The following is an 18,086-nucleotide window of genomic DNA, read 5'->3' as shown; positions in this document are numbered from 1 at the left end:
GGGTGACTACACCCTTTGGGTGCCCCCTCCCTTAGGGGAGAGGAGCACATCCCTGTTTCTATTCGGCCTAATTGTCCAATTCAAGATGGAGAATTTCTAAGAGAGGTTCATCTCAGCTCCTGGCAACCCTAGTGGTGTGCCAGGCTGAGGTGGACATTCCTACTCTCTTCACTTATGTTCCCACCTGTCCTGCCACCAAATTTGGGGCCTGGACAGGAGGGTGGGTATCTCCACTAGATGGAGCTGCCCAAATCACAAAGTAAGAGCCTATGAGGCTCACTGCAAGTGTTGCTGTTCCTGCCATGGAGAGGTGTGAAGCACCCCCACTCAGAGCAGGCTTTGTTTCTGACCTCCAAGAGAACAAAGGCTCTCACCCCATGAGGTTAGAAACCTGTCTGGTTGGCAGGCGGGGACCAGTCAGCAAATACACTAGAAGTTTGTCGTTTTTTTTAAGGGGGCATCTCCAAGATGCCCGCTGAGTGCATTTTATAATAAATCCGACACTGGCATCAATGAGGGTTTATTATGCTGAGATGTTTGGTACCAAATGAACATGTTTCAGTAACGCTTTTTCAGGTGGATACAATATCTGCCTGTGGCTTCCACACCTTGTGAATATGCCCTGCGCCAGCCAGCATTCGGAAATTTTTGTAGCTCTCCACGCCGACGTCACAGAAGCCCGGCTCCGCTCGCGACTCCGCTGACGTCACTGGAGCCATAAGAGAGCCTCGTCGGCATGATGAGGTCAGTTCCGCCCTTTTTTCCATGCCTTCGAGGCACACAGACGGACCGACATAAATATGCACAGTATACATAGTACATAGTATTCAAACCAACACACACAGTGTAAAAACAATTCAGTAACACACTTCCATTGAAAGTAAATAATAAACAATATCAACATTGTAGGTGTAGAAGGATGGACAACGGGGAGGCGGGTGGGCCAGTGAGGAATCCAAAGGCTGATACTGTATCCACCAAAAAAAGCGTTAAGCGTTACCAAAAGTAAGAAACTTGTTCTTCTGATGGATACATCTGCCAGTGGATTCTTCACCTTATGAATAGAGTCCCACAGCAGTCCCCACTCCTGGAGGAGGGTGTCCACCCTTCTATACCAAAAAGTCCTGTAGGACGGAAGGCGCAAAGTGACAGTCCCTCCTCACCTCAGAATCTAAGCAGTAATGCCAAAGAGTGACAGATCTTGATGCAAAAGATAATCCATCTGGAAAGTGTGCGCCTCTCTGCCTTTCCTGCAGCCAGCAAAGGCCACGAAGAGCTGGTCATCCACTCGAAAGTCCTTAGTTCTATCAAGGTAGAAACTCACCGCCCTGTTAGGGTCCAAGAGGTGAATCCGCTCCTCCTCTTTGGAAGGATGAGGGGGAGGATAGAAAGTAGGAAGGGTAATAGACTGCCCCAGATGGAAGGAGTTACGACCTTAGGCAGAAAAGCAGCCCTGGTCCTGAGTACCATTCTATCAGCATGAATTGTCAAGAATGGGGGTTTCGAACTCAGAGCTTGAAGCTCACTTACCCTCCTTGCCGCGGTAATGGCAACAAGAAATATTGTTTTAGAAGACAACAGTCTCAAGGGACACTTGTGCAAGGGCTCAAAAGGAAAACCTATCAAGAAGGTTAAGACAAGATTTAAGTCCCATTGAGGCACAACAAATGGAGTAGATGGAAATTTGTTGGCAAGGCCCCTAATGAACCATAACACAATGGGTGATTTAAATAAAGGCGGCTGATCCGGCAAACAAATGAATGCCGACAAAGCCGATAAATAGCCTTTCACAGTAGTAACAGCAAAACCCTGCTGGGCTAAAGAAAGAGCAAACTGAAGGATGTCGGATAAACAAGCCCTCACAGGGTCAATAGACTTTTCTCCACACCATGAGGCAAATTTAGACCACCTATAAGAATAAATAGTCTTGGTGGAGTGTCGCCTGTTCGAAAGAATAACATCCACCTCATCAGGTAGGAGAGAGAAAGAATTCAGATTGCCCCGTTCAATCTCCAGGCATGGAGGTGTAAGCTCTGGAGGTGGGGGTGTAGAACCTGACCCTGCGAGAGGAGGTCTGACCTGAGTGGGAGACGGAGCAGAGGGCACGAGGATAGGTGGAGAAGATCTGTGTACCACACCCTTCTTGGCCAATCAAGGGCCCAAATCAATATGACTTGGGCCAGGTCTTGGCGAATCTTCCTCAGAACCCGAGGAATCAAGGGTATGGGAGGAAACGAGTACAGGAGTTGTGAGCCCCAACTCAACTGAAACACGTCTCCCAAAGCTCCCTGCATCGGATACTGGAGACTGCAGAATGAAGGGCAGTGCGCGTTCTCATGAGTGGCAAACAGGTCCACCTGAGGAATTCCCCACGCCAGAAAGACGTGACTAACCACCTCCGGATGAAGCCTCCACTCGTGGTCTGCCAAGAACTGCCAACTGAGACTGTCCGCACACACGTTCAGAACTCCGGCCAGATGATTTGCCATTATACAAATCTGATGGTACAGGACCAAAGATGCAGAGCCTCTCTGCAGAGACAATGCAACCCCACTCCTCCCTACTTGTTGAAATACCAAATCGCAGTAGTTTTGTCCGTCAAGACTTGAACGGACTGACTGCGAAGGGAAGGGAGGAAGGCCTTGAGCGCCAACCGCATTGCCCGCAACTCCAAAAGGTTGATGTGAAGCAACCTTTCCTCTGGAGACCAAAGACCCTTGATCTCCAGATCCCCCAGATGAGCACCCCACCATAGAGTGGATGCATCCGTTATCACGGTGGTCACCGATGGAGGTAGATGGAAGGGCTTTCCTTGAGACAGATTGCCCTCCATGCGCCACCAAGACAGATCCGCTGCAGCCTCTCTGGAGATCCTCACAGACTCCCTGAGATCTCTGTTGTGCTGATACCACTGCCTGCGGAGGCACCACTGGAGCGCCATCATGTGCCAGCATGCATGGTTGACCAACAGAATGCAGGAAGCAAACAGACCGAGCAGGCGAAGGACCTTCAGGACTGGATCGTCCGCTCTATTGAAAAAAAGGAAACATTTCCTGTATGTCGAGAATCCTTTGAGGAGGTGGGAATGCTCAACACACAGTAGTGTCCAGTACCGCCCCTATGAACAGGTTGCGCTGAGAGGGCACCAGGTGAGACCTGGGCACGTTTATCGAGAAACCCAATTTGTAAAACAGTTGTTACCTGCAGATGATGAAGCAACTTCTCTGGCGACTCCCCTTTGATCAGCCAGTCGTCCAGATAGGGGAAAACTGGAATCCCTAACCTGTTGAGATGGGCTGCCACCACTGCCATCACCTTGGTGAAGACTCGAGGTGAAGTAGTAAGACCAAACGGGGGAACCGCAAACTGATAATGTAACGACCCTACCATAAAACGGGTATACTTCCTGTGCGACATCAGGATCTGGATATGAAAATACGCATCCTGGAAGTCAATCGACACCATCCAGGCTTCCTGTTGCAGCGCTTGAAGAACCTGCGCAAGGGTGAGCATCTTGAACTTCTCTTGCTTCAGAAAAAGGTTCAAGATCCTGAGATCCAGGATTGGACGTAGTCTGCCATCCTTCTGGGGTATCAGGAAATACCGAGAGTAGCATCCCTGACCCCTTTCCTGCTCTAGCACCACCTCTATCGCAGCTTTTTTCAGTAAAGCCAGGACTTCCTCCTGCAGGAGAAGAAGGTGGTCCTCCAAGCAAGACCCTTGACAAGGAGGGTAATTTGGAGGGAATTCCCAAAAGGGAAGAGCATACCCATTCTCCACAAGATTGAGAACCCAAAGGTCTGTAGTGACCAATTCCCAATATTGCAGAAAATGAGTAAGCCGACCCCCCACAGGACCAACATGATCCAGAATGGTGGATCTAGGGCTGCTTTGCTGTGGTAAGAGGAGGAGAGGTGGAGGAGGAGGAGGAGGGTTGACGACCTCGAGGACGACCTCTACTCTTGAACCTGTAGGACTTGTATAAGGTGTTTTTTCTGCTGCTGTTGCTGCTGCTGAGGTTGTCTGTAGGTCCGAAAGGACGACCTCCCAAAACCTCTATACCTCCTGAACGAGGAACCTCTAGACGGAGTCTGAAGACTCAAAGACTTAAATTTAGATTTAAATTCAGCAGTGGGAAGCTGAAGATCTAAAAGTTCTGCTGCCTTTTTTATTACTGTGTGGTAGGGAACCACATCCTTTGAAGGAGCATCAGATGTAGGTGAAAGTTTCCACTCTGGAGACAAATCAATGCCACTTGCTTCCCTTAATTTTCCAAAATAATCATCTGAATCTTACCTTCCTCCATTTGTTCCAAATGAAACCTCTGCTCCTCTAGAATCCTCTGAGCTCCAAGAAAAACCCTTAGCGTTGACGGCGCGGAAAAAAGGGAACTGACGTCATCACGCCGTTGAGGCTCTCTAATGGCTCCAGTAACATCAGCGGAGTCGCGAGCGGAGCTGGGCTTCTGTGACGTCGTCCTCGTCGGCGTGGAGAGATATATAAAAAATGTCCGAATGCTGGTTGACGCAGGGGATATTCAAAAGGTGAGGAATCCACTGGCAGATGTATCCATCAGAATTCCCAGTTTTTAGTAAAGCCATCATGCAGCTGCGGGGTTTGTAATGACAAACTCCCAGTCCATATAGACAAAATGGCTTCACTGCACTTACAATATCTGTGAATGGTACAGACACTGTAGGGGCATACTGCTCATGCAGCTATTCCCTCACCTGTGGTATGAAGCGCCCTGCCTTATGACTGTGAGTGGGGTAACTTACCCATGCCACACCCAGTGTTGGTGGGCATGGCACATGGGGATGTGTGTGATGTCGACCCTTTTGTTTGGTCTGCACCAAAACACGCAGCCTGCAATAGCAGTGTGTAGGTGTTAAGGTGAGGGGTCTCTGAAGGTGGCATAATAAATGCTGCAGCCCTCAGAGGCCCTTGGTAGCAGGGGTACATTTTTAAGTCGAGCCTAGAGTTGCAGCGCATGCGCTACTCACTCTGCAAGGCATGCTGTAGTAAGGTATGCTATAGAAGGGCTGTGGAAGCCTCCGCCCATATTTTTCATTGGCTGGTGTCATTGTCCTTGGTAAATGCTGACTTCTGATTCAATATGGGGCTTCTTAGTCCCTCCTTGTTACCGCCCTGTCTTCTTTTGTGACCGCCCATAACGACTTGATCTTTTACTTGCGGCGTTACACGGTCTCTTTCATTAGTCAGAAAGCACTATTTTCTTTCAGTCCGCTTTGGCAATGGCGGCGTGTGTTTATTTTTGCAATAGCTGCTGCCCCACCCCGTGAGTGCTGTGCGGGGCGGCACCTATTGATAAAGTGAAAGGGCGATGCAAATATAAACAAGCGGCTGCCTTCTTTCAGTAAAACGTAAACTTTTAGTCACACCATCTAAAAGAGCATTTCCGTCAGCTAGGCATGTGGTTCAACCACGCATGCCCTGCGTGTCACCCTCACTGGTGGAGTTTTGCAGCATCCTCCCCTGGGAGCTCGCTGTTCCCTTGGTCACCCCAGCCGCAGCAGCACGCGCTCATGGTCTGACTCTGCCCGGGGAAAGTGCTTTAGAAGCCTGGAGGGGTCAGCAGCTGGGATGGGGCTCTCAGGGGCAGAGCTGCATGGAGACACCGCCACACCTTCCTTGGGCATTTCAAAGAGACATAGTGCGGTCCCGCAGTGTTTTACAACTCTGCACCTGGGGTGAGGCCCTTTCACCTGAGCGTCGTGCACGCCAAGGTACGCTCTAGGCAGCCTGAGAGGAGGGGGTCTTGTGGAATAAACTCTATGGTATGGTAATTTAGGAAAATTCAATCATCTTCCTATTCCAGACTGACACGTTGAAATGTACCCGAATATCGAAATGCATCTCTCACTGACATGGTAATGACGGTTCTTCCATTCAGCGCATTCCAAGCAACAGATATTGATTCGCCTGCTCTCTTACCTTCTCCCTTCCGTCACCCCTCTTCATCCATTAGCGCACCTTTTGTGACTTCAATTAATTTGTGTACTGTTAGATGGAGACCCAGAGGGTCGGCCGAGTACAGGGGGAGAGGCCTCCGGTGAGGGCCGTCTCCTGCGATCGTACAGACAAGTAACTTTCCCCCCCACAAATGGACACCACACAAGGATGAGATCTGCACACTTTATATAGGGTTCTTGAGGCAAGGTTATCAACGATACAGTGGGGGCAGGACACGAGGATCCTCCTAATTCTAGTCTCTGTAGGGTAAGGGGTAGCGGGACAGTCTTGGTACCGGTCCGGTACAGGGGCGGCCAGGAGGAGCTCACAATCCTCGAGCTCAGGGGTCTGCAAGGTCGGGCCGCGGCAGCGCCAGCAGGCTAGGAAGATAGTTCTCGGCAAGGAGGGCCGCGGCAGCGCCAGCAGGCTACGATGATAGTTCTCGGCAAGGAGGGCCGCGGCAGCGCCAGCAGGCCAGGATGAAGGCTTTACGACGAGGAGGGCCGCGGCAGCGCCAGCAGGCTAGGATGAGGGTTTCACGTTGCAGAGGGGCCGCGGCAGCACCAGCAGGCCGGAGCGATGGTTCACAAGGATGGGCCGCGGCAGCGCCAGCAGGCCAAGGCGAAGGTGCACGTTGCAGAGGGCCGCGGCAGCGCCAGCAGGCTTCAGAGGTGGTTCACAAGGCAAGGCTGCGGCAGCGCCAGCAGTCCGTCAGGGATGAGTTCTTCAAGGTGTCTCTCGACTCCAGGATACAACTGCCTTCCTGCTCTGGAGCGGCCCCAGTTATAGGTCTGGTCTCCTTTGATGTCCGGACCCTCGCGCTTGGAGGTCGGGAGGTCCGGGATGAGGGAGTCCAGACACCCAGCAGGGGGGTGGAGCCAGCGCCCGGGGAGGCCGGGGGCGATCGACACCTGGCGGGGGAGAGCCATCAACACTCCTTTCTCCCATTGACCTGCCAAGTGGTCTCTTCACCTCCTGGGTGGATGGTGGTGCCTCAATGTCGGGGCCTGGCCAGGCCCAGGGTTGGGGTCGAGCTGAGGCCACGCGGCCTCGTGATGCAGTGTCCAAGATGGCGGCTGGGCCGGGGCAATGGTGCTGATGGAGGCCCGGGCCAGCCGATACTGGGGTGTTCGGGAGCAGGCGTCCCGTTGGGGACGGGTTGCGGGTTGCCTCGGTGGGTTGCCGGGATGGTCCTTTCTGGGGATACAGGGAGAGCCGGCGTCCGGGCTTTATCATGCGGGGAGGGAGCGGGCCCTTCACGAGGCCTGTCCAACATGTACGCCCCTTGCCTTTCCAAGCAGTACCTCCACCCACGCTACCCCTAGGTCAGTGTAAAAATACAGCCTTCATTTTCCCCCCACGCTACATGAATTTTTCCTGCCGGCACAGACTAAACTAAACCAAGAAGGAAATGTATGTCTGTTTGGCTCTACTCCTGTCCCGCGTGTTTTACTTCAAATGATGTTCTATCCATCTGCATTAAACCGTGCCTGGTGTTAATTTCAGGAAATGGTTATTTTTTTCTATTTAAAATTAATTTTCCTAAAAATTTAGCATTGGATGTTGGTTCCAGAACATTGACAAGTTTTCCACCTGTTACGGGGGGATTGGGTGGTGGTGGGGGGAGGGAGAGGGGTAGAGGGGGGGATAGGAGCAGCAGGGAAGCAGAGCGGAGATGGTACAAAGGGAACTTCATAGTCCCCTCCCTTCCTCCCCCCACCGAAAAAAATGTATGTTCCCAGTCATGGTGGTGCACGGTTTTGGCTTAAACGAAAAACGCACTAAAATGCTTAGTTTAATGCGTTATTGAGACAGGCACAGGCCGAAGTTCCTTTGTGTCCCTTGATGTTTGGATGCCCTTCCTGTTGAAGGTTTGGTGGATGAATGGAGGCATCTGTATAGATCCTAATGCACTTCCTCTTTCTGGTGCTGGGAGCGCTAAAACTATCTGGAAGGTGTTTGAGGTCCCGTGATCACATCAAAAGTTTTTGTGACACTGGTAAGAGAGAAGGTCTGAAATGGAAATTCCCTTCTGTGGCTTCTAAAATTCTAGACATGATTTTTTTTAATGAGGGGTTTCCGTTTTCAATGTTGATTAAACTAGAAAAGTGCCTTGGGAGGGCTTGAAATTCATTTGATCTTTCAATCAAGTTAGATACCTGGACCGTTCGTCCGCAGATGGTCAGCAAACCTGAGTATATGATAATAATAAAATAATAATAGGGAGATTTGTAGAGCACATGGTGACGCCGACGGCGTGTCCCCGCGCTGTATGGACCCACATTTTATAAATTATTCAAATCCGATTGGAGGAAGAAGTTTTTTCTCGTGTATTTTCAGTCTGTATACCCGCAGCCTATTGAAAGGCTGGCCAATATAGGACGGCTGCCAATGCTGGGCGTGGGGACTTTGTCTCCGCTTTCTTATATATAACAAGCATTTGCAATGCAATATGTCTCGCATTTGCGAGAGTTTGAGATATTGGCTTTGCAAATGACAATGCATTTTATTTGTGTGTTTTGAAAACCTGCGAGGGCGTACTTTGTAATTATAGTCCTTGCTTTCGAGTTGCAAGGCTGGCAATGACTGCGCTTCTTTTACTGCCAGCCTTGCTTCTCTTAAGAAAGGACTAGAAGTACAAAGTGCGTGTTTACACACCGCTTGCAGTTTTTCAAAACACATACATAAAAGGCATTGTCATTTACAATGCCAATAGCTCAAATTCTCGCAAATGCAGGACATACTGCATTGCAAATGCTAGTTTGTTTTGATGGGACTTACATGTGACCCAGAGGCATGCCAAGTGTGGAAACAAAGGTACAATTTTGGGAAAGAAAACAGATGCTGGAGCCTGGTCAGCAGGGTCCCAGCATACACTCAAGTTGACATAAGGTATCTGGCAAAAAGTTAGGGGGAAACTATGCAAAAAGGGTCACTTTCCTACACCTTGTAACTGTACCTTGTAAACAGCGGTGTTTCGCTTGGTACTGATTCCTACATCAAACATGGTTTTATTTTTAGGATTTTCACAGATTTAAACTCGTTACTTACTATGGCTAAATTGGTCCCCTTTGTAATGGCCAATTCAGAGTTTTCTATTTGCATCCACAGCTATTTGTGTTAGCACTTATTATTAGTGGCTGTTTTTCCATTAGTCTCTTCATCATCTTTAGTTTCGGCTTTGTTTAGCCTCCCTAGGCCACGCTTCCATAATATTTTCTGCTGATATCTTCATAATCACAGTTAAGCATTATGTAAGGATGTTGTACTGTGGATTAGTAATCTACATATATTGTATTACTTGTTTATATAGTGTTTCATATAACTTGTGAGGCTTTAAGTCCTTACAAACTGAGCATGTTGTTCTGAAATAGGAGTGCAATTTGATTAAACTTCACCTGCAAAGTGGTCTTGCGGAATCGGTCATTTAATAGCTCCATATTGCTCTGCTCTTCCTCAAGCTCTTCCTCCATTTGGGCAATACGGGCCTCCAGCCTTCGTTTCTCATCGAGTAAAGCAGATCTGAAAAAGAGACCAATCTTTTGTATACATCACACGCAGTGGTGGGTTCCTAAAGTTATCTGATGCTTCAATATCATCTTACAGTATCTGAAATCGAAAATGTAACAGGACTTACAGGAATACAGAGTATGGAGAATGGCGCCTAAGAGCACTGTAGGACATATTTGTGCATGATAATCGGCATGGGAGAAAGGTGAAGATATTACCAAAGTTAAGTTACTTCATCTCTAAAATAATCTCATACTTGTTCTGCTCAATGGAGATGAGCATGGAAAATAATATGAACCAGCTATGCTAAAAAAGCGGAAACATTATCTATAAAAGACGCCTAATGGTTTCACTGATTTCAAGCGGTGATGCTTTGTAAACATTTACAGCCAAGTCTATTTAGATGCTTGACAAATATTCTTTTTAATTTTTTTTTTTTAAATAAAATCTTTTTATTGAAACAGAACAGCTCCATTAAAATACACATCAGATAGCAGCGGAAGTGCATTGGTACAATTACAATCATACAAATGTAAAAATCAATTGGCGAGATGTATGTAGGCCAATCCCCATAGCGCACCCCTCACGAAATTCAACGTTCTATGTTTAAGCTCCCCTACCCACCCTGCCCAGGCCCCCCCCCCTCCATGCTATGCCCCCCCCCCCTCCTTGCTTAGTGGCCATTCCCTCTTGCAACTGTGGACGGGCAGTCCCTCAAACAGTAGGGTGCAGTAAGTGCTCGCAGAGCGGGTCAGTCAGAGGATGAATTCCTATAGGGGCATCACTCATCCCAGTGGTGAACTAGCTGGGGTACTCAACCATTCCCCCCTGTATCGTCTCCATGCCAACCATATCTTCTCCCATTTCTTGTGGCAACCCCATCTGTTATAAATAACTTTCTCCGCCCTTTGGCACCAGTCTAGGTCCCGCTCCCATTCCTCCACCGTTGGTGACAGGTCACTCCCCCAGAGTCGAGCTATGTTCCTTTTTGCCACCATACTGGCAAGGGCTAGCCATATCTTGTCCCCCTTGGGCCAGGTAATGTCACCCGTCACCCCCAGAACGTGCCATCTGGCCTCTAGCGGAACCTCTGCCCCAATTACTTCGTCCATAATTCCCTGCAGTTTGAAGACCATTATTCTCAAAAGTTCATATTTGACATCCATGAAGTTATCTTCGCTTGTTCATCTTTTGACTACATTTTGGCGCATTTAGGTAGGCGTGCTGCAATGTGTATATACGCAATATCTATGGCTTGAACTTCTCCAGTTACAACCTTGCATGGGTCGAGTAACCACAGTCATTAAGTAGCACCCCTTTGCACTTTTATAATGACCATATACCAACCAAAGAGGAACGACACTTGTTACTAATAGTAACCCTCGATTATTAGACACTTGTCTTTTTATAGTTGTTTTTAGATAAATGGAGTCAAACTTTGAATCAATTAAAATCAGCTGTTGATTTAGCATTATAACATATTCATTTCCTACGATTTAGTGTATATGATCTAGTGAACACAGGTTATGGTTTCTCTCACTTCCAGTCTGAGAAGGGGCCACGCTCCCCTGGCCAATGGGTATCGTAGCGCTTAGCTGCTTTGCTGCTCTGTGACATTTCAATCTTTCTGTGCATCATTTTAAAGCGTAGCGCTTATTGTTTATTTACAGCGTGTTACAATTGGTGCCTGTCTCATTGCTGTCCTGCTCGTGCTTTCACATTATATATGTGCCTGAATCATTGTTGGGTGATCGTGCTGGCATTTTACTGTAGCGCTTTAATTTAATTAGAAGTCCGCTTTAAATGCTGTGAAGATCCTTGCCTGCTTGCACATACACACTCGCCCTGTGTTCTCGTTTGTTTTTGCCGCCATCTTGTGACTGTGCCTCCCGGCCCATAGCTCCGCCCCGCTCCCGCCTCCCAGCTGACCCTCCCTCGCCCCTCACCCCGCCAACCATTTATGGCAGATGCTTTTACGCGCAGCGGTCGCGCCCCATGCGCGCCGAAGGTGCGCCAAAGGTAAGCCCGTCTACGCCCGTCTGCGCCTGGACCGCGCCCAGCACCAGACCCCCTGGGTCCCTGCCATACCCACTCCGCACGCATAACTTTTGACGCCGCAACCCTCCTAGCCCTTAACCCCGGACGTACATCGCACTGCTACGAAGCTGCCCCAGGACGCACCCACTGTCCCTTCGCCTGCCACTCCTGCAAGTTCACCTGCATCAAGACCCACACCAAATCCACGATCTCCAAACACAGCTCCGACTGGAACCACCTCAAATGCATCCTGCTAAACACCCGCTCGATCCACAAACACGCCACAGAACTCTGGGACCTACTCCCAATAACAGCTTCATTAGCATTTCGAAAGGACAGCCCACCACTCCCAAACCCGAACCGCCCTCTAACACCCTTAGCACATAGAACCCAATCACCACTGAAGACACCATCCGCCTAATGAACTCCATCCATTCAGGTTCGCCAACCGACCCCTGCCCCCACCACATCTTCAACAAAGCAGACTCCATCATCGCACCCCATCTCCGAGATGTAATCAACTGCTCATTCAACTCCGCTACCTTCCCAGAAACTTGGAAACACGCCAAACTCAGTTGCCCTCTTGAAGAAACCCACAGCTGACCCCTCTGAACTTAAGAACTACCGCCCCATTTCCCTCATCCCATTCCCTGCCTAAGTCATTGAAAAAGCTGTTAATAGCCAGCTCGCCGCCTTCCTGGAATCAAACAACTCCCTCGACCCCTCACAGTCCGGCTTTAGAGCCAAACATAGCACCGAAACCGCCCTCATTGCAGCAACAGATGACATCCGAACGCTTCTGGACAACGGAGAAACAGTTGCCCTCATCCTACTCGACCTCTCCGCCGCCTTCGACACAGTCTGTCATAGCACCCTCATTCAACGCCTCAGCAACATCGGAATACAAGGAAAAGCCTTGGACTGGATCATCTCGTTCCTCGCCGGGAGAACCCAGAGAGTCCGACTCCCCCATTCAAATCGGGGGCCACCGAAGTCATCTGCGGAGTCCCACAAGGATCATCACTCAGTCCCCCCCTCTTCAACGTTTACATGAGTCCCCTCGCATCCATCGCGCGACAACACAACATCATCTCCTACGCTGACGACACCCAGCTGATCCTTGCCCTCACCAAAGACCCTAACACCGCTAAAACCAATCTTCATGAAGGCATGAAAGAAGTAGCCGAATGGATGAAAAACAGCCGCCTAAAACTTAACTCAGACAAAAAGGAAGTTCTCATCCTAGGATCCTCACCCTCAGCCTGGGACGACTCCTGGTGGCCATCGTCCCTGGGCACAGCACCAACACCTACAGACCACGCACGCAACCTGGGCTTCATCCTAAACTCCTCCCGCTCGATGACCAGACAAGTTAACGCCGTTTCATCCTCTTGCTTCAACGTACTCCGTATGCTCAAAAAAATCTTCCGTTGGATCCCCACCGAAACAAGAAAGACAGTCACCCACGCACTGGTCACTAGCCGCCTGGACTATGGTAACACCCTCTACGCCGGAACCACAGCCAAATTACAGAAAAAACTCCAACGCATCCAAAACGCATCTGCCAGACTCATACTGGACATACCCCGCCAAGCTCACATCACCGGCCACCTGAAAGACCTCCACTGGCTTCCCGTCAACAAGAGAATAACGTTCCGTCTCCTCACCCACGCTCACAAGGCCCTCTACAAACTAGGAACCGAATGCCTCAACACACGACTGTCCTTCTACACAACCACCCGCCAACTACGATCCTCCAACCAAGCGGTTGCCGCAGTTCCGCGCATCCACAGATCTACCATGGGAGGAAGATCCTTCTCCTACCTGGCGGCCAAGACCTGGAACTCTCTCCCCTCTAACCTCCGCCTCACACAGAACCACATTTCCTTCAGAAAGGAACTTAAAACCTGGCTATTTGATAAATAATTCACCCCCTCTCACAAGCGCCTTGAGACCCTACGGGTGAGTAGTGCGCTATACAAATCTCTGAACTTGAACTTGAACTTCACCATTAACAGGTCACCCACACTGAAAGTATCCCCCGATGAGTGTCAAATGTTTTTCTTATTAATTTAGTGTATCTAAGTATTAATAATCATGTATTTGTGGTTATAGATTTGTGATTCATGTTTTTTTTTATTGCAGGATTTTTCCCCTGAAGAAGGGTACCTAAGGGTCCCGAAATGCATTGGGCACTGCCGAAGTGTAAAAACAATGTCGAAGATATGTTTACTCAATAATGAACGTTTTTGGTGATTAGTTCACACATGTGGTATAGTGAACGTATTTGGTTAAAATACATTTGTACTAGTGTCATTTTCAATTGACTGTGACAATGACACATGTTGGTTATGTATATTATTGAATTATGAGATACTGATTGATTATCGATATTTAAAATAATTGTATGCATGTATAATACAACAATTACATTCATTCATATACTGACAAAGAGCTTAGTCAAATTTTGAATTAGCAGCTTTATTATAGTTTGGAAAACAGTTTTTGTTTCCGACAGGAACAGTGCTCACTTCCAGTAGTTTCTTAACTACCTTTCCTGTAGGAGTACAACATCAGGGGCGTGCCTACGAAGATATTGAAGCACCATGGTGCGTTTTTTTTTTAATTATTTTTTATTTATTTATTTTATTTTGAAGGTTTTATATAGTGCGAACAAGATCTTTGCAGATATCAGAGCGCTTTACAGAGCAGGGGATACAATCAGGAGAGTGGATAACAGGCATTAGGTATAGCGCAATTGTAGGTAATAGGCACAGTAAAACAGATAAATCAACAATGCAAGTAGTACAGTAAGTGTGAGCATAGACAGTCAGGTAAGTCACCAATACAAATAATACAGATAATCGCAGGGATCGAACAGATAATACAGATCGGTGCAGAGACTTTAAAAATCCACATTAATAATTCCAAGTGTATTTAGCCATGAGGATAGCTTTTACTTCTTTTTTAAAGAGTGTGATGGAGGAGAAAAGCCTGTTTTCAGGAGGGAGTGAGTTCCAGATCCTGGGTGCCATTCCTGAGAAGGAGTGTTTACAAGTTTTTTCCTTCCGGAATCTTCGAGGTTTTAGCAGAAGATTGTTTGTGCCTCTAGTGTTTTTAGAGCCGCCAGAGATTGTCAGCTTCTGGGTGAGGTATCCGGGTGAGCTCAGGTGTACAGCCTTGTGTGTCATGCAGGCAATTTTCAGATGAATTCTGGCTTCAAAAGGCAGCCAGTTCAGGGATTTTAAGTCAGGGGAGATGTGCGAGTGTTTTTTTGACCCAGTGATGAGTCTCGCTGCAGCGTTTAGAGAAGCTCTTAGGGGTGCAGTAGTAGTTAGAGGGAGACCGCAGAGGGCGATGTTGCCGTATTCTATTCGAGGGATGACTAGTGCTTGTACTGCAGTTTGGAAGTCTTTGGCTGGGAGGAAGGGTTTAAGTTTCCTCAGGGTATTGATTTGGTAGTTCGCTCCCTTAGTTGCTTTGCTGATATGTTGCTGCATGTTGAGATTGGTGTCAAGTGTTATGCCTAAAGATTTTGCTGAGTCCACGACAGTGGGTTGGACATTGAGTGCAGTTAGGTGTTTAAGCCAAAGTTGAGTGGTAGAGATCTTCGCGGGAGGTGAGATCAGTAGGAACTCTGTTTTCAAAGCATTGACTTTGAGATGATTGTCAGCAAGCCAGGCTTGGGTGCTTCTGATCGTTGAGTTCAGCAGTAAAATGTCTTTGGGGGATTGTAATTTGAGATATAGTTGGGTGTCATCGGCGTACATGTGAAAGAGTACATTGGATGCTTGTAGCAAGGTGGTGAGCGGTTCCATAACTAGGTTGAACAACGTTGGGGATAGGGAGGATCCTTGGGGGACACCTAACGATACAGGTATTGGCGCGGACATCAGGTTGTTGCTCTTGAATTTTTGCGACCTGTTGTGTAGGAAGGAAGTGAACCACTTGAGAACAGTCCCAGACAGACCCATTCTTGTGTTTAAAAGATCGAGTAAATTCTCATGTTTGACGGTGTCAAATGCTGATGAGAGATCAAGAAGGATGAGGAGACGGGTATCATTTTGATCTAGGAATTGTAGGGCGTCATCAATTATGTGCGTCATAGCAGTTTTTGTACTGTGTCCTGCTCGGAAGCCTGATTGATGAGGGTTGAGGAGATCAAACTGATCAATGTGTTTAGTCAATTGTAGTTGTACGCATTTTTCCAGGAGTTTGGCGAGAGTGGGGATATTGGTAATGGGACAGTAATTGTTTAAATCAGGTGGGTCGGCTGTAGGTTTCTTTAGTAAAGGTGTGACTTGTCCAACTTTGAGGGAGTCAGGGATGGTTCCTTGTTGAAGTGAGCTGTTGATAATTTTAGTCCAGAGTGGAAGGAGCAAAGGGGTGAAGTCTTTGACAGCGTTAGCAGGGAGGGGGTCCGTGAGGTGGTTGGAAGGTTTCAGTGTGCTGAGCAGTTTGCCAATTTCTTCTTCAGAGTAGGTGTCAAAGGATGACCATGAAGCATTGTTTTTTGGTTCAGTGGGTTTACAGTGGGGTTTGGAGTAGAGGCTTGCATCAATGAGGAGATCACTCTTTATGTTGTCAGTTTTTTGGATAAAGAAAGCAGCGAAGTCTTCACAGGAGGGTGCTTCGCGCATAGGGCTGAGTGGTTGTGGTTGGTCCTTGGATTGTGAACGGATTAGCTCAAACAGTTTTCTCGGACGGTTTTTTGCTTGGTCGAGCTGGAGGCTGAAGAAGTCTGATTTTGAGCGCTTTATTTTCCTGAAGTAGGCGTTTCTTTTTTACTTCAGTGTTTTTAGGTGCAGTGCAGAGGGTGCTGATATCCAGGTGCGCTCTGTCATTCGCATGGCTCGTCTATCCTCATTGAGACTCCCGTCGTACCATGGATTGGAGATTTTAGCGGAGACTCTTTTTAGCTGCATGGGTGCAGCCTCATTAATTATTGAGGTCATGGCGTTGAGATAGTGGTCAGTCAAGGATTGGACGTCCGTAGCGCCGGAAGGAGGGAGTAGGAGGTCGCAGCTGTTAGGGCTGAGTTTTTTTCAGGTCTCTTTTCCAGACTTTAGGCTTAGCGGATTGCACCGTGTTGAATTTGACCTTTTCGTTGATGAAGAAAGTGACAATATGATGATCTGACCAGTCACATGGTTGGATAGACTCCAGTTGGATAGCGTCCTCTTTGGAGATGATAAGGTCGAGGATAGAGCCTTTCTCATGGGTTGGGCTGTTGCAAAATTGTGTGAGGTCAAGGGCGTCGAGGAAGTTTTTAAGACTATTTACCACCGCATCATTTTGATCGTTCCAGTGGAGGTTAAAGTCACCAAGGTATATTTGGGTGAGCTGTCGTCCGGAGTTGGTTGAGATCATATCCATAATTTGTTGGGCGAAGGTGAGGTTGTCCCTGGGTGGGTGGTAAATGCCGTGAAGAGAGCATATCGGTTTGCCCTCACTGAAGATATCGAGGCAGATGTATTCACAGGAAGTTGGAGAGGGTAGGGAAGGTGCGGTGACTTTCAGAACAGAACGGTTGTTCCTGTATATGCATGCAATTCCATCACCTATCTTGCCAGACCTGTCAAGTCTAATGATGTGATAGTTGGGGGGAACCAGAATGTCCATTATAGGTGTAGAAGATTCGGTTAGCCAAGTTTCAGTTAAGATGATCAGGTCAAGGTCCAATGTTAAGATGAGATCAGCGATGGCGGAGGAGTGTTTAGAGGCCGATCTGCACGCACGCAACCTGGGCTTCATCCTAAACTCCTCCCGCTCGATGACCAGACAAGTTAACGCCGTTTCATCCTCTTGCTTCAACGTACTCCGTATGCTCAAAAAAATCTTCCGTTGGATCCCCACCGAAACAAGAAAGACAGTCACCCACGCACTGGTCACTAGCCGCCTGGACTATGGTAACACCCTCTACGCCGGAACCACAGCCAAATTACAGAAAAAACTCCAACGCATCCAAAACGCATCTGCCAGACTCATACTGGACATACCCCGCCAAGCTCACATCACCGGCCACCTGAAAGACCTCCACTGGCTTCCCGTCAACAAGAGAATAACGTTCCGTCTCCTCACCCACGCTCACAAGGCCCTCTACAAACTAGGAACCGAATGCCTCAACACACGACTGTCCTTCTACACAACCACCCGCCAACTACGATCCTCCAACCAAGCGGTTGCCGCAGTTCCGCGCATCCACAGATCTACCATGGGAGGAAGATCCTTCTCCTACCTGGCGGCCAAGACCTGGAACTCTCTCCCCTCTAACCTCCGCCTCACACAGAACCACATTTCCTTCAGAAAGGAACTTAAAACCTGGCTATTTGATAAATAATTCACCCCCTCTCACAAGCGCCTTGAGACCCTACGGGTGAGTAGTGCGCTATACAAATCTCTGAACTTGAACTTGAACTTCACCATTAACAGGTCACCCACACTGAAAGTATCCCCCGATGAGTGTCAAATGTTTTTCTTATTAATTTAGTGTATCTAAGTATTAATAATCATGTATTTGTGGTTATAGATTTGTGATTCATGTTTTTTTTTATTGCAGGATTTTT

General features: G+C 48.1%; 1 protein-coding gene across 7 annotated transcripts in view; it reads right to left on the bottom strand.

Moving 5' to 3' along the window:
• The window catches only part of MYH10 (myosin heavy chain 10), a 1,221,191-nt gene that overhangs the window by 176,243 nt on the left and 1,026,862 nt on the right, over window positions 1-18,086 (bottom strand). For all 7 annotated transcript variants that reach the window (XM_086930637.1, XM_086930640.1, XM_086930641.1 and 4 more), the window contains one exon: window positions 9,372-9,495. In XM_086930637.1, the coding sequence (XP_086786763.1) occupies window positions 9,372-9,495 (124 nt within the window). The remainder of the gene's footprint in view (window positions 1-9,371; window positions 9,496-18,086) is intronic.

Source organism: Lissotriton vulgaris, chromosome 7, assembly GCF_964263255.1.
Source record: "Lissotriton vulgaris chromosome 7, aLisVul1.2, whole genome shotgun sequence".
NCBI lineage: Eukaryota > Metazoa > Chordata > Amphibia > Caudata > Salamandridae > Lissotriton > Lissotriton vulgaris.
This window is presented reverse-complemented; position numbering and strand designations above follow the sequence as displayed.